We start from the raw sequence: 22,751 nt of genomic DNA, 5'->3' as shown, positions 1-22,751 counted from the left end.
GAAGCTGCTGAGATGCTGCGACTCTGCCCCCTGGCCTCAGCTTTTGGTATCAGTTGGTTTTGTTGCCTAAATAACTGAAAAACTTCTAGATAAGACAGTAGCTCCATCTAACGTTGGATGGGGTCCATCTCTCCTTAGAAGACCAGTCTTTCCCCAGAAAGCACAAAGACCTCATAGGACCTTACTGTTATTTCAAGGTAGACCAAGTGGAATACTTTCAAAAATGTTATAATGTTTAAGGTAAATGTTGTGTTAGAGTAGAGTTTGAAAATATGAAAAGAATCTAGAGTAAGGTGACAATCCATCCAACGTTATATTTTAAGATGCAATATTCTTTTAGAACTTCAAACATCTGTGCACCTGTTCAGTTGTTACCCTCATTCTAAACAGGGTGCTTCAAATTATTGCGGTATAACACTCTATTTAGAAAGTTAAATATTAGTTGATCAGTTGTATTAATTTAAGATTAGTTTTATTATTTTAGTTGACTGCATGGTAAAAGTCAAAAACTAATTACATTTAGAAGAGATGGGAGTGATCCTGTTCTCAGTCATAGAGCTCATGGTATAATCCATAAAACAAGCTGAAACAGCAGTAACTGTACTTGTGGGGTTTCTCAAAGGCATTTTCATTCAACTAATTTCTTCAGTTCTAAAGATAAAGCAGAGATGGCTTATTGTATGTATTCCCTTATCCAACCAGCGTTTCCAGAAAACCTTCTGTGTCCCGATTTGTACTTCTGGACTGAACCAAAGTGAGGCATACAGCTGTTTGTAATGTGATAGTTTGTGAGTTTTATGAACCTTTGCCCGAACTTCACAAGAATGCTTGATGACTGGATTTACATCACTCTTTTTATCCTTCAAATGTTGAGATAACACATCTATAGGATAAAATGGCATGGCGAGAGTATTCTCTATAGTGACCCACTCCAAACCAGAGTCTGTGCCGGCCCATTTTCAAACTTTATTTTATTTTTTTGGGTCAGTCTACATGAATTACTGAGCACCACAGACAGACTAGACTTCTGTTAGAATACTACACAATTATTTAGCTTAACTTTGACAATAAGAAAAGAATCTACAGCAAGGTGATCAGAGGCAACTGCAGAGCTTCGACACAGCTATTCCAGTGTTTCCTCTTCTGGGATTTTCAGATTCTGTGTTTATACCTGATGCACCTTCACTGTTGTAAATCAGCTAGGACATCATTGTTTAAAAAAAAAGAAAAAAATGTTCCCTCTAAAACGAGCAAGTGAGGAATCATACGTTTTACACATAGTTTTGCGCCTATGTCATACCATTTGGTCTTACCATTTCCCATTTTAGTCCACTTGGGGAGGAGCTCTGTGTACCTTTCTCCTTCTGCTCTTTAGCCTTCCTTCTTTGGTCTGGAGTCAAAACAAAACCGTTGTGACTGTTGACCCGTTACACAATCCTCCTGGTGGAGACACCCTGCTATTGTGAATTCAAGTTCTCCGCCATGTTGTTCTGCAACACATAATGAAACTGAAACTGAACATACACAAATAGACACACTCACTCACAACCACAATAATATCATAACCTATACTCATATCCTGTCAGTCCTTTGCACACATCTTTGCATCCTTTGCACACAGTAGTGTCTTTTTATGTTGCACTGTCTCCCAAGTGTTTTGCACTCTCTGTATTGTGCTGTTTGTCTTTGCACCGTCTCTCAATCTTGCTCTGCTGGCACTGTTGTCTGCACCGTTTTGTACAGTTCGTACAGTTTGCACTGTTTCGTATTGTCTGCATAAGCTTGCACACACACACTGTATGCCCAGTCCCTTGTATTGTACTTAATCCTATGTTTTCATGTAGCTCCATGGTCCTGGAGGTACGTCATCTCAATATGCACAGCACCTGCTATATATGGTTGAAATGACAATGAAAACTTCTTTGACTTTGACTTTGAATCATCACCTGTGCTTTTCCTTTAGTTTTGAGTCTGTGAAAAGCATCAATTAAGTGAGTCTTGTCATGGTTCTGGGTTTTTTGATTCCTGTGTTCATGCTTTGAGTTTTGTTCATGTTTTTCAGTTTCCTGTTTTATTTTGTTACGTTCTTGGTTTCCTGTCTTGCGTCCCTTCCTGTATCTTGCCGCCTTTGTGATTGTCTGCCCCGCCCTGATTGCTTCCACCATTAACCCCTTAACGCCTGAATCGATTTTTCAAGTATATAAAGAAATCAATTATTTGTATTTGTGCTTACCACTCCGACCGGTCCTACGAGAAACTAGTGCTTGCGAAAGGTTCCTTGGAATTTTTTGAATGTGCACAAGCCGACATTGGAGTATTACATGCGTTATTTCGGCTGCAGTCTGAGCGGAAACAGTGCGTCACGAATTCGCGACACTAGGCGTTAAGGGGTTAACCTAAAGGTGAACGAGTCAGTTGTTTGAAGGAGGCATGGATGTAATAGTATCCATAGGAATCACTGCTGTGTGTCGAAAAAAGGCCATTTCCATGAATGAGATGGAAAAACCTTCCAAGTCATTACAATGAGACTTGCTGTCAAAGTAATTACTTAAATCTTAAGACTGACTTAAAAGTCAAACATCATTATAAAACAGTCAAAAATCTCATGCCCAGAAGTAACATGGAAACCCATTTCTGCTTGTGAGATTAATAATCCTGGAGGTGATTAGAAATGTTCTTGAAATCATGACTTAGTCTCTCAACATAATGAGTTAGTATTTCACAGATAATCAGCATTTTGAAAAGAAACTTTCTCATAATAATGAGAAATCAAAACTATCGTTGATGCAAGATAACAATTGTTCCTTGAATCTTTTGACTGTATGACTGTGAGACAGGAATTCAATTCCCTTATAACCCATAAGAATCAAAGCTGATAACTTCAATACACAGAGGCATAATCTGAGCGTTTGTTAAGCATTTATTCAACTCTGACACAAGATAAACATGTTCATGATTTGGAACAGTTTTTCTTCACCTTTGGCTCTTAATAGCCATTGGTTTTGTACCACTGAGCTCTGGCAACAACATCACTGGAGTAGTCGTCACCTGTTGTTCCGACATCCATGCGTTCGTAGGTACGGACGTTTCCATCCCCCGAATTGTAGGCTGCAATCCCTCCTAAAGAGAAAAATACAAATGAAGCTGGATCTAAGCAAAGTTTTAACAGAGCCGTTATCTGATGTGGTAAAACAAACCTTTCAGCTGCTGCTCCTTGTTCCAGGACGGAAATTTTTTGCTGATCCGATCGATAAAATAAATCAGGATCTCAGTGCCTTGGCAGAGGTGTTCCTCACTGTCCCATGCGCCTCGTGCAGTGTGTCCACCTCCATGTGGATTGACATCAACCTGCAGAAAAGGGACAAACGGTCTAGTTAGTGAACTGTAATAAGAGGCTCTGCTGAAAGCAGCAGTATTTGTGCCAACCTGCATCAGTCCCCAGCCGTTGTATGCTTTTCTCTTTGGGTCATAATCCCCCCAGCCGTCATGTAGCGTATTTCCAGCCCTGGACTCTCTGGATATGATGCCAGCAATAATAGCTGGATCTATCTCATACTTTCTGCCAACATTGGTGATTTTTGTCTTGTATTTCTCCATTCTGCCAGAATCATTTTTTGCCATTGTGTGTGACGCTCTCACACCTTTAGGGAAAAAGAGAACAAAACTTGCATTGCAACAACTGTGTCTATTTCCTACTTTTTCCACATGATCATATCAGTTCCTGTGTTCCTGAATGTGTTACCTGAGTAGTCCAGCTTGTCCTGCTTGGCTGTTTTCTCTGAAGCTCCAGTAGTGTCAACCTTCATGATGTCTCCATAACCTACATGTTCAGATTATTAGACCCCATAGTTAGCAGTCAACAGACCGTTTAGGCGTGTATTCAAATTCTAGTTTCATAAAGAGAACTAGAATTTGAACAACAAAGAACAACACGAGCTCTCACCCATTTTGTCAGTTTCCTCTTTTGCTGTCCCCTTATAACTGAAATGTGAGAGATCTGGATATGGCGTCTCACTGTTTGGTCTCCGATGCAGACTCACGGGACAGCTGTATTTGTATCCGTGGGTTCACTTCCAGTTTTACTCTGACTTCCTTTTCTTTTTTTACTGTTCTGTTTCTCACCTCCAGAGGGCGAGGAATGTCAGGAGGAAGTGCAGAGCAAACAAAGCAGCCGATTTACAAGAAATAAACTTCCCTGGGCCATGTGACTCTTTGTGCAGGTGTTGTGTCAGAACCTGTTTCCTTGTCACGTTATGTTCCCACCCTGTCGATTTCAGAACAACGCCGCTCCCTAAAGAAACAGTCTCCTGACTGGTCTGCAATGCTCAGAACAACACAGTACTACAGAGGGTCATCAACACTGCACACAAGATCATCGGCTGTGCTCTCCTCTCCATTTCTGGTCCTGCTGTCACAGAAAAGCCAGCTACATCCTGAAGGACACATCCCACCCAGCACATCTCCTATAGAGCACAATAAGAGCTTAAACAAACAGGCTGGAAAGCAGCCATGGCTGTTGCAATAAGAAATGGACAGTTAAACTGTAATGTCTCTTTTTGTTAACCTGTGGAATATTCCACCTTGTGCAATGCTGTGAACAACTGTTCAATATATAATATGAAAGTATCGCTGCTGTACAGTTGAAACCAGATGTTTACATACACTGTGTTAAAAAACACATAAACATTTTTTCCTCACTGTCTGAAGTTAAATCAGACTTAACCTCTCCTGTTTTAGGTCAGTTAGGATTACTAAAATTATTTCTATTTGCTAAATGCCACAATAATGAGAGAGAGTATTTCTTAGAGAATTTTTTATTACTTTCTTCACAGTCAGAAGTTTACATACACAAAGATTACTATGTCTTTAAACAATGAAGGAAAGCCCTGATGATGATGTCATGGCTTTGCAAGCTTCTGATAGGTTAACAGACAACATTTGAGTTAACTGGAGGCACACCTGTGGATGTATTTTAAGGCTACACCTCAAACACACTGCTTCCTTGTTTGACATCATGGGAAAATCAAAAGAAATCAGCCAAGATATCAGGAAGAGAATTGTGGAGAATTGTGGACAAGACTAGTTCATCCTTGGGTACAATTTCCAGATGCTTGAAGGTGCCACGTTCTTCTGTTCAAACAATTATACGCAAGTATAGACACCATGGGAATGTCCAGCCATCATACCACTCAGGAAGGAGACGGGTTCTGTGTCCCAGAGATGAACGTGTTTTGGTCCGAAACGTGCGAATCAACCCCAGAACAAAAGCTAAAGACCTTGTCAAGATGATGGCTGAAGCTGGTAAGAGAGTGTCATTCTCCACAGTGAAACGAGTCCTGTACCGACATGGACTGAAAGGCCACTCAGTGAGAAAGAAGCCATTTCTCCAAAAGTAACATAAAAAAACCAGATTACAGTTTGCAAATGCACACAGGGACTAGGACTGTAATCTTTGGAGACATGTCCTGTGATCTGATGAAACTAAAGTGGAACTGTTTGGCCATAATGACCATCATTTGGAGGAAAAAGGCTTGAAGCTTGTAAGCCTGAGAACACCATCCCAACTGTGAAGTATGGGGGTGGTAGCATCATGTTGTGGGGCTGTTTTGCTGCAGGAGGAACTGGTGCACCTCATAGAATAGACGGCATCATGAGGAAAGAACATTATGTGGAAATATTGAAGCAACATCTCAAGACATCGGCCAAGAAGTTAAAGCTTGGACGCAAAGCCCCGATCTCAATCCCATAGAAAATTTGTGGGCAGATCTGAAAAGGCGTGTGAGAGCGAGGCGGCCTACAACCCTGACTCAGTTCTGTCATGTTTTCTGTTCGGTTTCCTGTTTTATTTTGTTAAGTTCTGGTTTTCCTGGTTGTCCGTCATGTTGTCTGTCATGTTGCCCGTCATGTCTTTCGTTTCTGTCATGGTTTCTGTTTGGTTCTGTCATGTTGTCCATCATGTCTTTCGTTTCTGTCATGGTTTCCATCATGGTTTAGTTTCTTGTGTTTCTGTTTATTGTATTTTGTTAAGTTCTTGGTTTTCATAGTCATGGTTAGTGTTTAGTTTTTTCTGTTCTGTTTCCTGTTTTATTTTGCTAAGTTCTTGATTTCCTGTTTGTCTTGCTTCATGCTTTTTTTGTCCCTTTGATTAGATCATTGGATTCACCTTGTCTTGTCTCCTGATTTGCTTCACCTGTGTCTCGTCACCCCGGTTCCTCGTGTGTATATATAGCCCTGCCTTCCCCTTTGTCTTGGTCGCGTCATACTGCTTGTTCCATGTCCACGTTTCATGTCATAGGTTTTTTTCATGTTTCCCATGCCATAGTTTTTTATGCCACATTTTGATAGTGTTTTTGATTTTTGTTTTTTTGGAAATCCTGCATACTCGGCAGCGCTATTGGTTTTGTTCTTTGTTAATTAAAAACCCTTTTTTGCCTACTCCTGCCTCCTTCAAGTCCTGTGTTTGGGTCCTAAATCCCAACCCCCGCTACCCGACTTGACAAGTTCTGTCAGGAGGAATGGACCAGAATTCCGGCAGACTATTGCAAAATGTTTGACCCAAGTCATACAGTTTAAAGGCAATGCTACCAAATACTAAGGAAATGTGAGGAAATGAGGTTTATGTGTCTTTTAACACAGTGTATGTAAACACCCTGGTTTCAACTGTACATTTCTTGTTATTATACACACATATATTTATTTTTTTTGCTGGTCGATTTATTAGTAGTTCTCTTCTTTTTAATCTTTGTACATGGGAAAATGTTATAGTTTCGTAGTCAGATTGCTTATTTTGCTCTGAATGGGATTGCAAACAATTTTGTTCAAACACACTGATTCTAAAGATGAAGACGGCAAAAAAAAAAAAAAAAAATAGAGAGAGAGAGAGAGACAGTAAATGCAAAGACAATCCAGTAAGAGCTGACATGTAGTCACTGACATGGAAACTTCTGTTTTGCCTTTACAGACTCCACAAGGATTTCACGCACACAAGCAGAGTGCAATTCTAGATTTTCCCCCAACCTCCTCTGAACATGAGTCACTTAGACAGATTTTATTCATCCACAAGGGAAACTGCTTGGTCACAGTAGCACATAAAAAAAAAAAACTTGCGAACCACAAGTAAAAAGAAAAATACTATAAAATAGAACTGTATAATTTTATTTGATGATGAACTGGCTAAATTCCCATGTCAAATGGTTTATCAGGTTGAAAATATCGTTAAATCATAATCTCAAATCAGTAAATAATACTCTTGAGTAAACATAATGTAGGAAATAAATGTTCAAAAAAAGAAAAAAATACAACAACCAAGCACTTGGGATTTTTACCGTAGGGGCCCACAAGATGGTGCTCATACGAAAATAATTCCTTCAGAATAGTTCCTGCTAATACAGTTCAATGTTTAATGTACAGTTTGTGAAGATCCATGAGCAGGCAGGTGATGTAGCAAGATGACGATGATGCCGATAATTGTCCATGCAGTCACACAGGTCCAGCGCGCTGAGTAGAGTCCGTCCCTATAGGTGATGCTAGTCCATGTAGTCTTGATTTACTCAGAAACAAAACTCCACTTTACTCTTCCTTATGTCCTCATACTTTAAAGGTCCCTTCATATGTAATATATGATTTAATCCGATAAGGTGCAATAATATAACTTAGAGTTATCTGTTACAGAAAGCTGAGTTGATGTATAGCTGGACCTAGAATGGTATGAAAGAAGTGCTGTAGCGTTCACTGTGGGAATGGAGCTGGATCAGTCTGTTGGAGAATGAGACAAATGTTCCTCACTGAGACAAATGTATCAACTCACTGCCAATCACACGTCCAGCCTTTCGGATCAATTTGTCAATCCTACCTATGTCCTTTTTGCTGGTGCTGCTCAACCAACAAACTCATCCTTTCATCCTTTAATGAAACTGAAACTGAACATACACAAATATATAGACACACTCACTCACAACCACAACATACTCCTTTGCATACATCTTTTCATCCTTTGCACACATTATGCTGCTAATCAGTCAAATTTTTACAACCAAAATGACTCAAGTCAGCTTAGTCTGCGCTGTTTTCTGTTCTGAGTAATGTCTTTTTATGTGTGCACTGTCTCCCAAGTGTTTTGCACTGTCTGTATTGTACTGCTTTATGCTCAGTCCCTTGTATTGTACTTTGTCCTTTGTGCTTATGTAGCTCCATGGTCCTGGAGGAACGTCCTCTCATCTCACCATCTACTGCACCTGCTATATATGGCGGAAATGACAAGAAAAACTTCTTTGACTTTGAATCATCACCTGTGCTTTTCCTTCAGTTTTGAGTCTGTGAAAAGCATCAGTGGAGTGTATCTATTTAGATGGGCTCTTCACAACTGATCCCTTTCAGCTTTCCCACTGAAAGGGAGACAACTCATCATTTATTGCACACTGTGATAATTTATCAATACTTATTTATCTTTCTTAGACAAATTATGTGGACAGTTTGACTGTATTTGTTTGTCTGAATTGCATTAAATGAATCATCTGTCCAGAACTTTCTTAAAAGAGGTGGTTCAGTTTAGAGATTCAAACTCTACATCAGATGGAAAAAAAGAGTTGTGATTTACAAGAAACAGCCTCCGCTCATTAGAACAGGCACAGAGAGGTGAGAGAATAGTCACTGAGTTGTTTAAGTTTAATAATTACAGAAGATGCAGTTTTAAAGGCCAAACTATGTAGATTAAAAAAATCTCCTGAATCCAGACGTTGTTAATGAGTCAGTTGTTTGAAGGGGGCATGAATGTAATAGTATCCATAGGAATCACTGCTGTGTATCAAAGCCCATTTCCATGAATGTGACGGAAAAATCTTCCAAGTCATTACCAGACTTGCTGTCTCTTAAATCTTAAGACTGACTTAAAAGTCAAGCGTCATCATTAAAAACAGTTAAAATCTCAAAATAATGACAAACTATGCCCAGAAGTAACATGGAAACCTGTTTAATAATCCTGGAGGTCATTAGAAATGTTCTTGAAATCATGACTTAGTCTCTCAACATAATGACTTAGTATTTCACAGATAATCAGCATTTTGAAAAAGAAACTTTCTCATAATAATGAGAAACCAAAACTATTGTTGATGCAAGATAACAGAAAAGAGCTTCAATTGTTCCTTGAATCTTTTGACTGTATGACTGTGAGACAGGAATTCAATTCCCTTATAACCCATAAGAATCAAAGCTGATAACTTTAATACACAGAGGCATAATTTGAGTGTTTGTTAAGCATTTATTCAGCTTTGACACAAGATAAACATGTTCATGATTTGGAACAGATTTCCTTCACCTTTAGCTCTTAATAGCCATTGGTTTTGTACCACTGAGCTCTGGCAACAACATCATTGGAGTAGTCTCCACCTGTTGTTTTGGCATCTACGTTTTCGTAGGAATGGACATTTCCATCCCCCATATTGTAGGCTGCAATCCCTCCTAAAGAGAAAAATACAAATGAAACTGAAAGTAGGCTAAGCAAAGGTTTAACGGCGCCGTTATCTGATTTGGTAAAACAAACCTTTCAGCTGCTGCTCCTTGTTCCAGGACGGAAATTTTTCGCTGATCCGACCAATAAAATAAATCAGGATCTCAGCGCCTTGGCAGAGGTGTTCCTCACTGTCCCATGCACCTCATGCAGTGTGTCCACCTCCATTTGGATTGACATCAACCTGCAGAAAAGGGACAAACGGTCTAGTTCAGGGATGGGCAACCTAAATGATGGAAGGGGCCACAATTTTTCATCGACACTACCTGAGGGCCACATAGGACCGCACAGTATACTTCTCGTATTTAGCTTTGTGCAACGTGTTGTAGCGGCAACTTAAACTGAAATCTTTCATGACAGATAACGTCTCTAAGCAGACTAAGCACATAGGTTTGCTTTTACATTCTGTGAACAGATAACCTTTCACCTGAAAGACACGATTTTTCTCGATCAAGTTTTCTCTCTCCTCCGCTCTTAATATAAGGGCCACTTCGAGTGAGGTCGCGGGCCGTATGCAGCCGCCAGTTGCCCATCCCTGGTCTAGTTAGTGTACTCAGTACACTGTACTGTAACAAGAGGCTCTACCGAAGAAACAGTATTTGTGCCAACCTGCATCAGTCCCCAGGCGTTGTATGCTTTTCTCTTTGGGTCATAATCCCCCCAGCCATTTTCTAGCGCACTTCCAGCCCTGGACTCTCTGGAAATTATGCCAGCAATAATAGCTGGATCTATCTCATACTTTCTGCCAACATTGTTGATTTTTGTCTTGTATTTCTTCATTCTGCCAGAATCAGTTTCTGCCATGGTGTGTGACGCCTCCTCATCTTAAGGGAAAAAGAGTACAAAACGTGCATGTGTCTATTTCTTACTTTTTCCACATGATGGTATCAGTTCCTGTGTTCCTGAATGTGTTACCTGAGTAGCCCAGCTGGTCCTGCTGGGCTGTATTCCATGAAGCTCCAGTAGTTTCAACCTTCGTGATGTCTCCATAACCTACAAATGTTCAGATTATTAGACCCTACAGTTAACAGTCAACAGACAGACATTCAAATTCTAGTTTTTATAAAGAGAACTAGAATTTGAACAGCAAAGAACAATACAAGCTCTCACCCATTTTATCAGTTTCCTCTTTTGCTGTCCACTTAAGACTGAAATGTGAGAGATCTGGATACGGCGTCTCACTGTTTCGTCTCTGATGCAGACTCACAGGACAGCTGCATTTGTATCCGTGGGTTCACTTACTGACTAGGAGCTGTTGATAACCAGCCTCCGGAGGTCGAGGAATGTCAGGGTGGAGTACAGAGAAAACAAAGCAGCTGATTTACAAGAAATGAACTTCGCGGACTGAAACCATGTGACCAGGGGTGCAGATCCGATGTCAGGATTGGGGGGCAGTACTTCAAAAAGTACGCACAGGGAATCATTTATTGTGCTTACCTTTCTTGTTTATTTGTCCTAAAAAGCCAACAGCACGTATCACTGCTTACTTAACTGTTATATTAGTAAATCATAATTTTAAGGGTTTTGAGCATGTAGTGTCTACTCATTCCCAATTCTTCTCACCATCTTCTTTTTCTCCCAGTGTATGGAACTACTTTATGTATGATTAATTGATATGGATGAATATCAAAATATGAAGCCCTAACCAAGTTGTGCAAACTAACTGATCATGTTTTTACAATGCTAGTTATGCTGGTAAACTAAAATGTGAGGAATGTGAAGTCTGAAAATACAGTTGCTCAATTTTGAATAATTTAGGTTATTTTTATTGGGGGAGACAATTCATATTTTTCAGAAACTGGGGCGGAGCAATAACATGAATAACTTAGAGTTATCTGTTACAGAAAGGTGAGTTGTTGTACAGCTGGACTGAGAATGGTATGAAAGAAGTCCTGTTCACTGTGGGAATGGAGCTGCATCAGTCTGTTGGAGAATGAGCATGGATTGTCCATGATGGAGAGCAGTTTTTGTCCAGTGTCCTCCTGTTCCTCACTGAGAAAAATGTATCAACTGACTGCCAATCACATGTCCAGCCTTTTGGATCAATTTGTCAATCCTGCCTATGTCCTTTTTGCTGGTGCTGCTCAACCAACAAACCACAGCAAAGTACAGGCAGTTGCAACAACAGACTGGTATAAAGTCTCCACCAACTTGCTGCATATGTTGAAAGACCTGAGCTTCCTCAGGAAGTAGAGTCTACTCAGTCCCTTCTTGTACACAGCATCACTGTTGTCCCTCCAGTCCTGTCTGTTGTTCACATTGACTCCCAGGTACTTATAGTGGTCTACTACTTCCACCCCCAGGCCCAGGATGGTGATGGGCTCCACTGGTGTCCTCTTCCTCCTGATGTCAATGACCAGCTCTTTGGTCTTGTCACATTCAGGAGTAGGTGGTTTGCCTGGGACCACTCCACAAAGTCTCTGATCAATGTCCTGTACTCTACCTCCTGTCCATCTCAGGATGACAATACTTGTTTTATTTTGCTTATTTATTATAACAATATTTGTTATTTTACAGTTGATTGCAGCATGCTAGAGTGTGGTTACCAGTGCAAAGAGAGGAAAGAGAAATTATTCAAAAAAATACCAGTTAAGCAAAGCAACAAAGAATATATTCATTCATTCATCTTCTGTATCCGCTTATTCCTGTTAAGGTCTGCTGGAGCCTATCCCAGCTGTCATCAGGTGAGAGGTGGGGGTAATGAGCATGTCTTTGGATGGTGGGAGGAAGCCAGATACCCGGAGAGAACCGGTCGGCCCATGGATTTGAACCCTGGACCTTCTCGCTGGGAGGCATCACTTCGCTACTGTGCCGCCCCCAAAAGAATATATTTACATATATTTCATGGACACATCACAAACATGATGTGAGCCTCATAAAAGAAGTAGGAGCAACTACCATTGCCCCAAAGTCCTCCTACAGACCACTTCAAAATCTTAAAAAGAAAAAAAAAGATAAGAGATGCTGGTAAATCCAAGCTTGTGTACAATATGTTACAAATCCTTGTGCGATTTTTTTCTGATGTTCCTTTCAGCAGTAAATGGTTTATGTTATGTTCTTGTTGGGACTTGTGTGGTTTGTGTACTACCACTTTGGCTAGGAGTCCAAAAAAAAAGCTCATCCTCCTCTTAAAAAAACATTTGATCACATGCAAATGGCTTTCACTGAACTGACAAGTAAATAAACATTGTCTTGTGATTGTTGCCATTTCTTCTAAATGAATGGAGGCCTTCATCACTTCCAAACAGCAGGACTCAGCAGCAGTGGATACAGCACTGTTCTGGGAAATCCTTCATCACTCAATCAAAGATTTACAGTGGCAATTGTTCCCCAGTTTGCAAACTCTGCCCTGAGAAGCATGGCTGAGTATCAGGGGATAGAGAGAAAACAGCACTGTGCCAACCAGTGGAGTGAAGGACACTTTGGTATAGACTTGAGAGAATGAACAGATGCTAGATGAGGATGTCATTTGTTTATTAGAATATGCTCAGTTTGGAAGTGTTTTGTAATGATAATCCTGCTCTGGATCTGAGCAATTGACACGAGGCAACAGGAAGTGCTAAAGAAGAACAGACACAAAATATTCCAGGAGAACTCATTTCAAAAGCAGGCAAAAGACATGGAGAATCCTTTAAATGCATGCCAGAATTATGGGCACCACAATCTTTTTTCTGAATAAGTTCTTTAGATCATACCACATACTTCACGCAACTGAAACAAACATCACACTCTAGATATCTGGGGTTTAAACAAGACCACTCTCTTATCCCTCCCCAACAGTGGCAAATGGTTTCATTTGATGGTTTTAAATGTGTGATACACTATGAAGTGTAGTTGCTGTTTCAGTGTGGTTAATCTGTTTGTTTTTGTGTCTTTTAATGAAAATTCTAAATGTATTTAGTTTGAGTATTGTGAACCACCTTTATCTCCAGGCACTGTTTCAGAAAGAATCATTTTTATATGCTGTATGTATGCTTTACTCAGATGTATGTCTAGATTCATCCGCTTCCTCCCGCGACTCTCTTCTCCTCATCTCTTCTCTCTCCTTTTCTGTTTCTACCTGGGCGGCCTCAAGCAGATGGGTCCCTGGGACCTGTTCAAGGTTTCTTCCTGGAAATAAATTTGAATTGAACTGAAAAGGTTCGTGTGGTTTGAGTATGTTGAAAATGTCAGCTCTAAGTAATGTATTGTTTTTCACACAACACTGAAATATGGGCTACACAAATAATTACAGCTCACCTGCAGGTGGCGCTGCTGTCAACAAAATAAAAGCTTGCGTTTTGGGTTTGATGACAGTCTTTTATATATTTCTTTAACGCTTAATGAGCATTTTAAACAGTTTAATACTGAGATTCTATTCCTATAATACTACTAGGGCTGCTAGTCTATCTTCTGACATTTCAATGAAAATATGTTGTGAGAATAATGTCAATACCTCTGAAAAGCAGTGATAGTTGTTTTTTATGTTGGACTTTATATTTGATTCCATTTGTGCTAGATATAAAAACAATGGCAGACCTGAAGGGTTGATCATATTAGTATTTCAGTATCTGTTTATGCACTACACTGCCATTTACAATCAAATTTTTGAGTCGCAGTTCCGTCTTATGAGCTCTTTGTTTTCCACCCAGAGCCAAAGGCTGTTTGTGAAGCTCATGAAAGACGACGTCAAGTCCTTAAAACTGGTCTTAATGTATAGCCTCCTCTGGATCATCCACCTCACTGGGAAGGCATGGCCTTTTTTTCTGTATTGAGTTAATACCCAAACTGTATTTTCCCATGGTACGCTGGACTCTACAGAGCAAACATTAGGCTGAACATAGTAACACAGTTCATGTCCTTTAAGGTCAGTGAGTGGGAAAAAGTGGGTAAGACTTCACTTTGTTTGATATTACTAAAGTAAGTGATCAATCAAGATATTAATCAAGCATATTTTCCTTTTGTTTTCAGTGAGGACAGCCACAGAGTCTGACAGTATGTGTACCAAATTAGATTGCATTCACCTTGTCTTTGCAGATGTTCTCATGTCTGTCAAGTTTGAAGACTCACATATGTAAAAGTCATGGAAGCAGAGCACGTCTGTCACCACCACACCTCCAATCTGGGAGGTCTGACATGAGGGGCCATCGAGCAGAGGAAAGGTCAGTCTCACGTTTCATTTTATGTAAGGGTTTTACCATGTCTTTGGACGCCATGCACATATGAGGTCCAACTCTCCTGAATTGTGAATGTCTTTTTATTGTAGATGAGGACGTTTGGCTGTACGGTGTGTGGAAAGGTGTTCAAGCGCTCCTCCACCCTCTCCACCCATCTGCTCATACATTCAGACACCCGGCCCTACCCCTGCCAGTACTGTGGCAAAAGGTTCCACCAGAAGTCTGACATGAAGAAACACACCTTCATACACACCGGTGGGTGACACAATTCACACTCCATTATTCATCTGCACTTACACTTATACATTCATACACTAGTGTGTGACCGAATGAATGGGACAAATGCTGGGAAATAATTTCCCCATGTGGGATCAATACTGTACATTATCTTTATCGCGCTTGTTTTAGCCTATGCTAATGTGAATTATTAGCGCTAATCACTAAAAGTCCTAAATAAAAGTTTATCGTGTTTACAAATGTCTGTAACACTGTTGGTGCAGTATGTGTACACAATACATTAAAAAAAGATTCTGAAATATTTCTATTTCACTACCATACATGAATGTTTAACTGCCTCCCACCAAACAAATCCTTAAAAATCCTTGTAAAAACCAAAGAGTTTTAAAGTTGCATCAGACTAAGACGTCCTGTCACTGCCCCCTTGCTAAGACACTGTCCAGCACATAACACAGTAAAATCACAACTTGTCACTTGTATGGATTAAACAAAGAAGGCTTGATGTGTTGGTGACCTTCAGATGTGCTCCCATTCTTTATGCTAAGCTAAGCTAAGCTAAGCTAACCAGCAGCACCTTCATAATTGGCATACAGCTAGTCTTCTGATTTCACTGGTTCACCGGTAAGAAATATCTAAAAATGGAACTGCACTGTTTTGGGATTTCCTCACATTAAGTCAGTGTCTGCTTGACCTACGCAATCTTCCCGTCCTGTGTATTCATACAGCTTGTGCTCCGTCTGTTTGTGTACTAGGGGAGAAGCCCCACGTGTGTCAGATTTGTGGCAAGGCGTTCAGCCAGAGCTCCAACCTCATCACTCACAGCCGTAAACACAGGGACGACCGGCCCTACCGCTGCCCTCACTGCCTGTATGGCTTCCAGCACAAACTGGACCTGCGGCAGCACCAGGAGCACCACTGCACCTACCGCTGACGGTTGCACAGCCAACACCTTCAGACGTTGATCATCAGGAGAATCACCGTCGGGAGAGAAAAGCTACTGACTGTGTTGTTCTATAGCCAGAAGATATATTATTTAGGTGTTTTTATTCAGCAGTGTTTTAGGACTGGGATAGGCTAAGAATTGAATCTTCTGTGTGCCTGTTCAGTTGTAAAGTTTCAAGCTACTCTCATGCTAAATATACAGTGTTTTGAATATATAAGGAAGTGTAAGATTAATTGTATTTTTGTGTCTTCTGTAACGAGATGTCCCTCCAATTGTTTTTAGTCAATTATTGTAAATCCAAAAGTCATTAAGAAGTAGACATGCCATAAGTCATTTTTACATTCTGAGAAAAGCCACTAGAGTCTAATAACTGAGTGAATAAAGAGCTGAGGCTGTCGCTGTCAACATCTACATGAAAGTTAAAGTCACCCACTAAAATTACTTTATCTGTACTAAACACTAAATCAGATAAGACGTCAGAGAATTCAGGTAAAAAAGAAAAAACTCAGAGGAAGAACCAAGTGGACAATACACAACAGCAAATAGAATCGTTTCAGTTGTTGTTGTTGCTGTTTTCCTGTTTGGGTGTGAGGGACCAAAACTTAAATATGGATAAATAAAACATTTTGTTAGATGACTGATGTGTGATTCATGTGGCTTTAGTAGCAGAAACTGTCTCTGTGGGTTTGGGAGGATTACAGGTGTGAGACTGTTCTGGAGAAGCTGCTGTAGGGGAACCAGTCGTCCTCTCAATTCTCCCCCTCTCTGGAATTTAAATTTACGAAGTTGTTTTGCAGGAGAACTCTTTTAACAGATCAACCTTTTACACCTTAGCCACAAAGGTGCCATGTCTAAACACTGAACAGACCCAGACTATCGGACCTCCCTAATGCTGAGGACGTCATCTGAGCCAAAAGAGACAGATTTACACTTCTTGTGGAATGTCCCACTCTTGTTTCTGGACTAATTAGTCCTGAATCGAAAGAACATCAACATGATATCAGGAACTACAAAGAATGAATTGACTCCTTTTGGATTCAATGGACAAAGTCTAGAAACCTTAATGTCATGTTCATCTATGTTTTAAACTTGTGATGTACTAATTTTCCTTGCAGAGACAAATGCAAACATACCATTTTAACAGGTTTTGCCCCCCTCTCCGAGTGAACGAGTGAAAAACTGATAAGCCGGTCGTAAATAACTTTCTTTCCCCAGAACCAGACCCTGATCTGCATTTCTCCTCTCTAAAAAGAACCTAAGTTTTATAATATGACTATTGAAAATGTAATAACCTGGTAAGTTATATATTATTGTTCAGGAAGTGCTTACGATCACAATGAGACGATTTTGATCCTTGTACGATAATGCTAGCCCAAATTCACATAATTTGTCACAGTAAGGATGGATCAACATTGCCATCAAGTGGCTATCTTTAAAAGTATTTTCTCTCTTTTAATCATTGAAGTTCAAGAATGTTGAAACTTAGGTATGTTCTTATACTAATAGTAGCTATTAGTTGAAATCATAACTGTTGGAATTGTTATTTTAGAAACCCCGACCTTTTATTATTAGCAAAATGTCACTGTAAAGAGAACTTGAGTTTATTAATTTATTGATGCTTTTGAGTTACTTTGATGTGGTCATTCTGATACGTCATCTTGTCATGTTGTAATGTTGAGTGTTGTCGCATACGAAAAACATTGCTAACGAGTCATGATGAGTGATGGAACCCGATCCAAACACGCCCTGAATAATTAACTCATAAAACCAGAGAGACGCTCCTCTTTCTCCGCTCTTTCGCCGCACTTTCTCCGGACTTTTAGACTTTCGCACTTTCCGTTCACGTTTTACTTTTATTTTAGTTTTCTTCTTTACGTACTTAGTCACGTTTATACTTAGTAACTTTAAGAACAACTTGAAAATTGACGATCCGGTCCTTTTCAAGCTCTGTTTGTTTCTCGTCGGATGTTTTTCCCGACGTACGATTTTTATAGTGACTTAAATATTTTTCTAGTTTTATTCATTTTATACTCTACGAACCGAAACTAATCAACATCGTTTATAAATTAGCCAGCATAGTCAGCTGGGATATCAGAGAAAGACCCAATCTCTTCGACGGATCAAGAACTCAAGAAGCTGTTGCCATAGCAACGACATCAAGAAGACGTGACGATCCAGTTTCTTTCTTCAAACACAAAGACATTGCCAAGTGTCATCTGCCTTTGACTGAACACCTACAGCGCTCTCAAGCAAAGCTGGGTGTTGGAGTTGCAGACCAAGCAACAAGTCCTATCTACCGGTCCCAGAGAGACCTGCATCAGCTGTGCCGCTTCGTCACCATCTCGTCACACCGACACTCCGCCATCACCGACGCCGAGAAGCCTCTACGGAAAAGTAGGCTTGAATCGTTCCTACCGCTTAAGACAAAGAGTTGGTGTCACTATTTTGAAACTCCCTACTAACATCTTTTAGAGAAGATTGATTAGATTAGGTATCAAATCCGTTCCCTTTAGTTTAGGACTTAAACACCTCCATCTCTCACCATCGCTCCAGAAATTATTTCATACCTTATTATATTCATTCATTTGATTACACTCCTATATTCTATTAGTCCCTCATTTATTCATAGTTGTCACTTTATTAAATAAATATTTGTTCACACTTAAGAAGTTGTTTGTGATGTTATTTTACGGCAGAGAATGACTGGTACAAATTGTAGTAAAGGATTCACTCCTTCAGATATGCAAATTATTTAATTGAGACTGATAAATTGATTTAAACCGTGTTCTTCCTACGATAACAGGAGGTGGTGCCCTAACGAGACATTTAAAAGGTGTAGACTACCCTACATTATATGGTGCCCCGTGTGAGGCTACGTATACCTGATTTCTCTGCAGTAATTTCATATTACAGACAAAACTTAACTGTGATAATTAATTAAGAGTTAATGCTATTATGTCCGCTGAGTGATCCAACATCGCTGCTTGTTCGCTGTGCTTCGGTTGTGTATGAGCTTTCTTTATTGAGTCACTACCTTACTTTAAAAGTGTAAAAGAAACCTTGCAAGGATAAAATTGAGCAATATTTAATGAAACAACGTCGCTGTACGTTATGTCTCAGTCGAGTCGCTGCGAGTTTCCAGGACTCTGAACTGTTTGCATGCTAGAGTGTTGTAAGCACGCTCTCTTTAAAAGGCCTGTTGGTGGGTTATCAGTTGTTGCGAAGTTCCAAAACTGATTAACGTCGCCCTGAATATTAGTCCACTTTGCTGCGAGGTTCCAGAAAGTTTGACGTATTCAGACCCTCTTGTGTTTTCTGGTTAGATTAGCTACCTAACCCAAAACAGCTGTTTTAAAGACAGTGAAAGAGGCTGCATTTTCCCCTCTTAAGTGATGAGACGGGTTGTTGCTGTGGTAACGAAATTCTTACCACACGCGTATTTGTGAGGAGTAAACTCCTTAAGTTGTGCTCGTAAACGAGCTGAATTAACCTTGTGCTTGTTGTCTGTCCAGGTGAGCTGGAAAACTTTTTTTTGTGTCGAAACTTTAAAGGAGGCCGCTGTGCCCTGGAGTTTCTCTTGTGTGAAAACTGGATTTCTCGCTGCTGAGAAATTAACCCTGTCGTGCCCAAACTTACACTGAATCAGATTCTGTTTGAACAGGGCGGTCTTTCAGTGGGCGGAGCTAAAAACGCCCCCTCGTCACGCCTAAGACTTAACTTCCTTGCATTTGTAGACGTAACTTCCCTACATCTGTAGAGTAAAATAAACGACACCGCCTCTGGTGGTTGATTTGACTAATTGCATTTGACTTGCAAACATGGAAGGTCTGAGCTTGTATAGACAGAGCCTAAATTAACTCACTATTGAACTAGTGGTTTTGTTAAAAACTAAAACTAAAAACTAAACTTCCTTCAGATATACTATTAATCCAATTTACTAAACTAAGTTTGTTTGATTACATGTTTGAAGATTTATAAATTATCAATATTATTTGGAAATTGTTAACAAAACACATTATATGTTTCTGTGTTTACAGATTCTCATTTAGGCTAAAGCCACTGTGTGCTAACACACTTACAGGCTATTGAAATTTAATTTGAAATTAAATCCAGATTTAATTACTTAATCTATCATAAAAAAAATTATTAATCAAAAATTTAAACTTTTCTAATTTTCTTAAAATTACTCATTCGAGTTCTTTTTAATTTTTCCATGTTCCTCCACCCTAGAGTTACTCACTGCTGTGACAAAGTATTACTGACTGTAAATTTCACAATTAGCCTCCTTAAGGGAGAAGATTTCTTATGTCCAAAATTACCACAACTAATCATGGAGGACCCAAACGGATCCTTTCCCTCCAGTTTAGGAAATCCCTCTGAGAGCCTAGATTCAGCATTGATCGATCTGACTAACAAATTGATGCCTGGATATGTAAATCAGATCCAGGAAACAAATCCCTCTGATCTAGAAGAAATAATGTCTGTGCTCGTGTGCCAAGCTTTAACTGAAAAACTTAAAGATAAAGATCTAACTAAAATGTTAGGAAGCATGGCTATTGTCTTGGCAGCGCAACTCAAACAGTCAGCAAAGTTGCTAGAGCAAAGCCAAACTAAAATAAGAACCCAGCAACAAGATAATAAAGCCCTCAAAAGACAACTTGATGAGACTAAACAGTCTTTAACTGCGGCAAAGGAACGCAACGACGACTTAGAGTCTCAATGTAACACCAAAAGGGGGGTAGATAATAAATCGTCGGACGACGAAGGTACAGAGTTTGAAAGTAGGAATACTAGACTCAAACAAATCCTCCAATACCGCGAGCAGGAGCTAGCGGAAACAAAAGATCAGCTTCAAGAGCTGAGCAAACTTCTCAACCATTCTGACAATTGTCTTAAAGACGCACTAAATGAAATAAAAGACCTGAAGATTAAACTCAAAGTTCACGACCAAGCGAGAGAATTTGAGAAAAATCGCTTCCTCCACTTGAAGCAAGAACTACAAGAAGTCTGGGATAATGCTGGAGAATCCCGACGACAACAAGCAAGGACAGAATCAGAGCTGGAAGAGGTTAAAAGAGAGCTAGAATACTCTCTTGAGTTAGGTCTACATCAGGGAGACCATCCCTCTCCTCATCCTCCGCTGCCCCCAGCTCTCAACCTTCATACTCAGCTTAGCGCAGCTATACCTGACCGATTTAGGGAGACCTTGTCCCCTAAACCTCACTCATCTTCGGACACTTATCATTCACAAGGTCCTTCCGACAGAGACCTGGATAAGATCGCCCGCAACATAACTCGCTTTGAGCCCAAAGCCGGTGAAACTCATGACACTGACGCTTACCTTAAAGATATAGAGTTCTACTTGAGGAAATTTCCAAATGCTACAGCTGATGACAGGATCTACCTAATCAAGGTAACCTCAAGTCATCGAGTTAGCAGATTCATCGAGCGACAACCTCCCCATGTCAAGGAAAGATATGGAAGCCTCTGTGAGGTATTAAAAGAAGAATTCTCTGGCTACACGCCACACACAGGTCTCGCAGCTGCTCTAGCTGTCAAACAAGGAAGACAAGAATCTCCTCAACAATACTATCAGCGGCTCCACGAAGCCTATTTTGGTTCCAGAAACAATATACAGATGGAAGAAGAAATGCACTTCAAATCTCTGTTCGTGCAAAACCTCCATCCCTCAACTAGCCATCACCTCGGAGTCATGGCATGTCCAAAAACCCTCACTAGTCGCCAACTGCGTGAACTAGCCATGAAAGGGTTTGCAAAACAAAAGGAAAACATGGGCAAACCATCAGAACCCCACATCCTGAGTATCAACACCAGGTCAATTCCCTTGGAGTTAGAAGGAGCTCCGAGCAGAGCACCTTCGCAGCCCACCACGAATCCTGCTGAACCATGTCAACCTGTCACCAGGCCATATCCTTCCTTTCAACAAAAGAAGCAAGGCCGCTGGCATTCACAGTCACCCTGGTCTGACAGAGGCCAGAACCAACCATGCTTTGAGAGAAATCGGAAGCCTCCTGATTTCCACCGAGACAAGCCGCCACCTAACCAGTGGAAGGACCGCCAACCTCGTGCTAATAGAGGACATGATCGACATGACTTTCGAAACACTCCCTTCAGGGACCAGCAACATCATCATCAGAGCTCCTCTGATGAGGAAGCAACAGATCACAGGCGGACTAGCCAACAAAATAGAAACAGCACTGACGGTAAGTATAATCAATCAGGTCTGACCAAGAAAGATCTTGAAACCATCAGGCAAATGATTGAAAATATATTCAAGAAAGAAAAGAAAGTCGACGTCTTTTCTGTAGCTTCAGCAAATCCAAAACCTTCTCCTCAGAAGAATCCAGACGACCAACCAAACGTCGTTGTGGAAGACGACTACTTGGGCCCTGAAGAAACTAAGCAGGTGCTGCCTCAGACTCAGGCCCCAACACTCTCAACCACTGCGCGTGAACAATCAGACGCAGGGAGAGAGAAAACAACCACTCCTAGTGCAGTTCTGGTAGTCCAGTCGGACTCAAAGGAAGAACCATTCAAGGAGGACTCTTTGATCACGAGGTGAAACCACCCTTCCTGACCATGATGACATGAAGACAGGACAAACAATTCCTGAAGCGAGCCAGGTGGCCAACGAACGCCACCCACACATACCTGCCAGAACGAAGGACGTGTCTATACACCACAGAAGACCGTTCAAAAACAAAGAGCTCAATGACCTGCCAGATACTTTGGCCAAAACAGGTGCCCTTGAAGGGACACCCTGGATACTTGACACTGGATGTTTTACCCACCCTCCCACCCCAGTTGTCTTTGCTCCTCGAATCATCAAGGGCCTTCTTGTCCATGTCTCCGACGCACTCACTTCTCCTGAGTTCGTGGTGCCTCAGAG

The 22,751-nt window shown here is 40.6% G+C and overlaps 1 protein-coding gene and 2 pseudogenes across 3 annotated transcripts; 1 reads left to right on the top strand and 2 right to left on the bottom strand.

The window, feature by feature from the left end:
* Nucleotides 1-2,878: 2,878 nt before the first annotated feature.
* LOC311502040 (lysozyme g-like) lies at nucleotides 2,879-4,123 on the bottom strand. The gene is made up of 5 exons (XM_084564152.1): nucleotides 3,944-4,123; nucleotides 3,743-3,820; nucleotides 3,427-3,641; nucleotides 3,198-3,348; nucleotides 2,879-3,120 (listed from the first exon to the last, which is right to left on the bottom strand). Exons 1-5 carry the CDS (start codon nucleotides 3,945-3,947, stop codon nucleotides 2,987-2,989), a joined length of 582 nt encoding a protein of 193 aa, XP_084420278.1. The 5' UTR covers nucleotides 3,948-4,123; the 3' UTR covers nucleotides 2,879-2,986.
* Nucleotides 4,124-9,322: 5,199 nt separating this feature from the next.
* LOC311502061 (lysozyme g-like) lies at nucleotides 9,323-10,665 on the bottom strand (annotated as a pseudogene). The gene is made up of 5 exons: nucleotides 10,616-10,665; nucleotides 10,421-10,498; nucleotides 10,115-10,329; nucleotides 9,539-9,689; nucleotides 9,323-9,456 (listed from the first exon to the last, which is right to left on the bottom strand). The product of its transcript is annotated as a lysozyme g-like (transcript).
* Nucleotides 10,666-14,521: 3,856 nt separating this feature from the next.
* Nucleotides 14,522-15,846, top strand: LOC311502072 (annotated as a pseudogene). Its single transcript has 3 exons — nucleotides 14,522-14,646; nucleotides 14,751-14,916; nucleotides 15,651-15,846. The product of its transcript is annotated as an uncharacterized misc_RNA (transcript).
* The last annotated feature ends 6,905 nt before the right edge of the window (nucleotides 15,847-22,751 follow it).

Source organism: Chelon labrosus (genome assembly GCF_963514085.1).
Source record: "Chelon labrosus genome assembly, chromosome: 2".
In the NCBI taxonomy this organism is placed as follows: domain Eukaryota; kingdom Metazoa; phylum Chordata; class Actinopteri; order Mugiliformes; family Mugilidae; genus Chelon; species Chelon labrosus.
The sequence above is the reverse complement of the archived record's forward strand: the minus strand, read 5'-3'. Positions and strand labels throughout refer to the sequence as shown.

What these genes read in the sequence shown, in the direction of transcription:
- LOC311502040 (XM_084564152.1), bottom strand. An exon ending in GGACAAGCTGGACTACTCAG is followed by an intron (nt 3,642 to 3,742) that starts GTAACACATTCA and finishes TTTTCCCTAAAG; the next exon opens with GTGTGAGAGCGTCACACACA. An exon ending in ACGGCTGGGGACTGATGCAG is followed by an intron (nt 3,349 to 3,426) that starts GTTGGCACAAAT and finishes CCTTTTCTGCAG; the next exon opens with GTTGATGTCAATCCACATGG.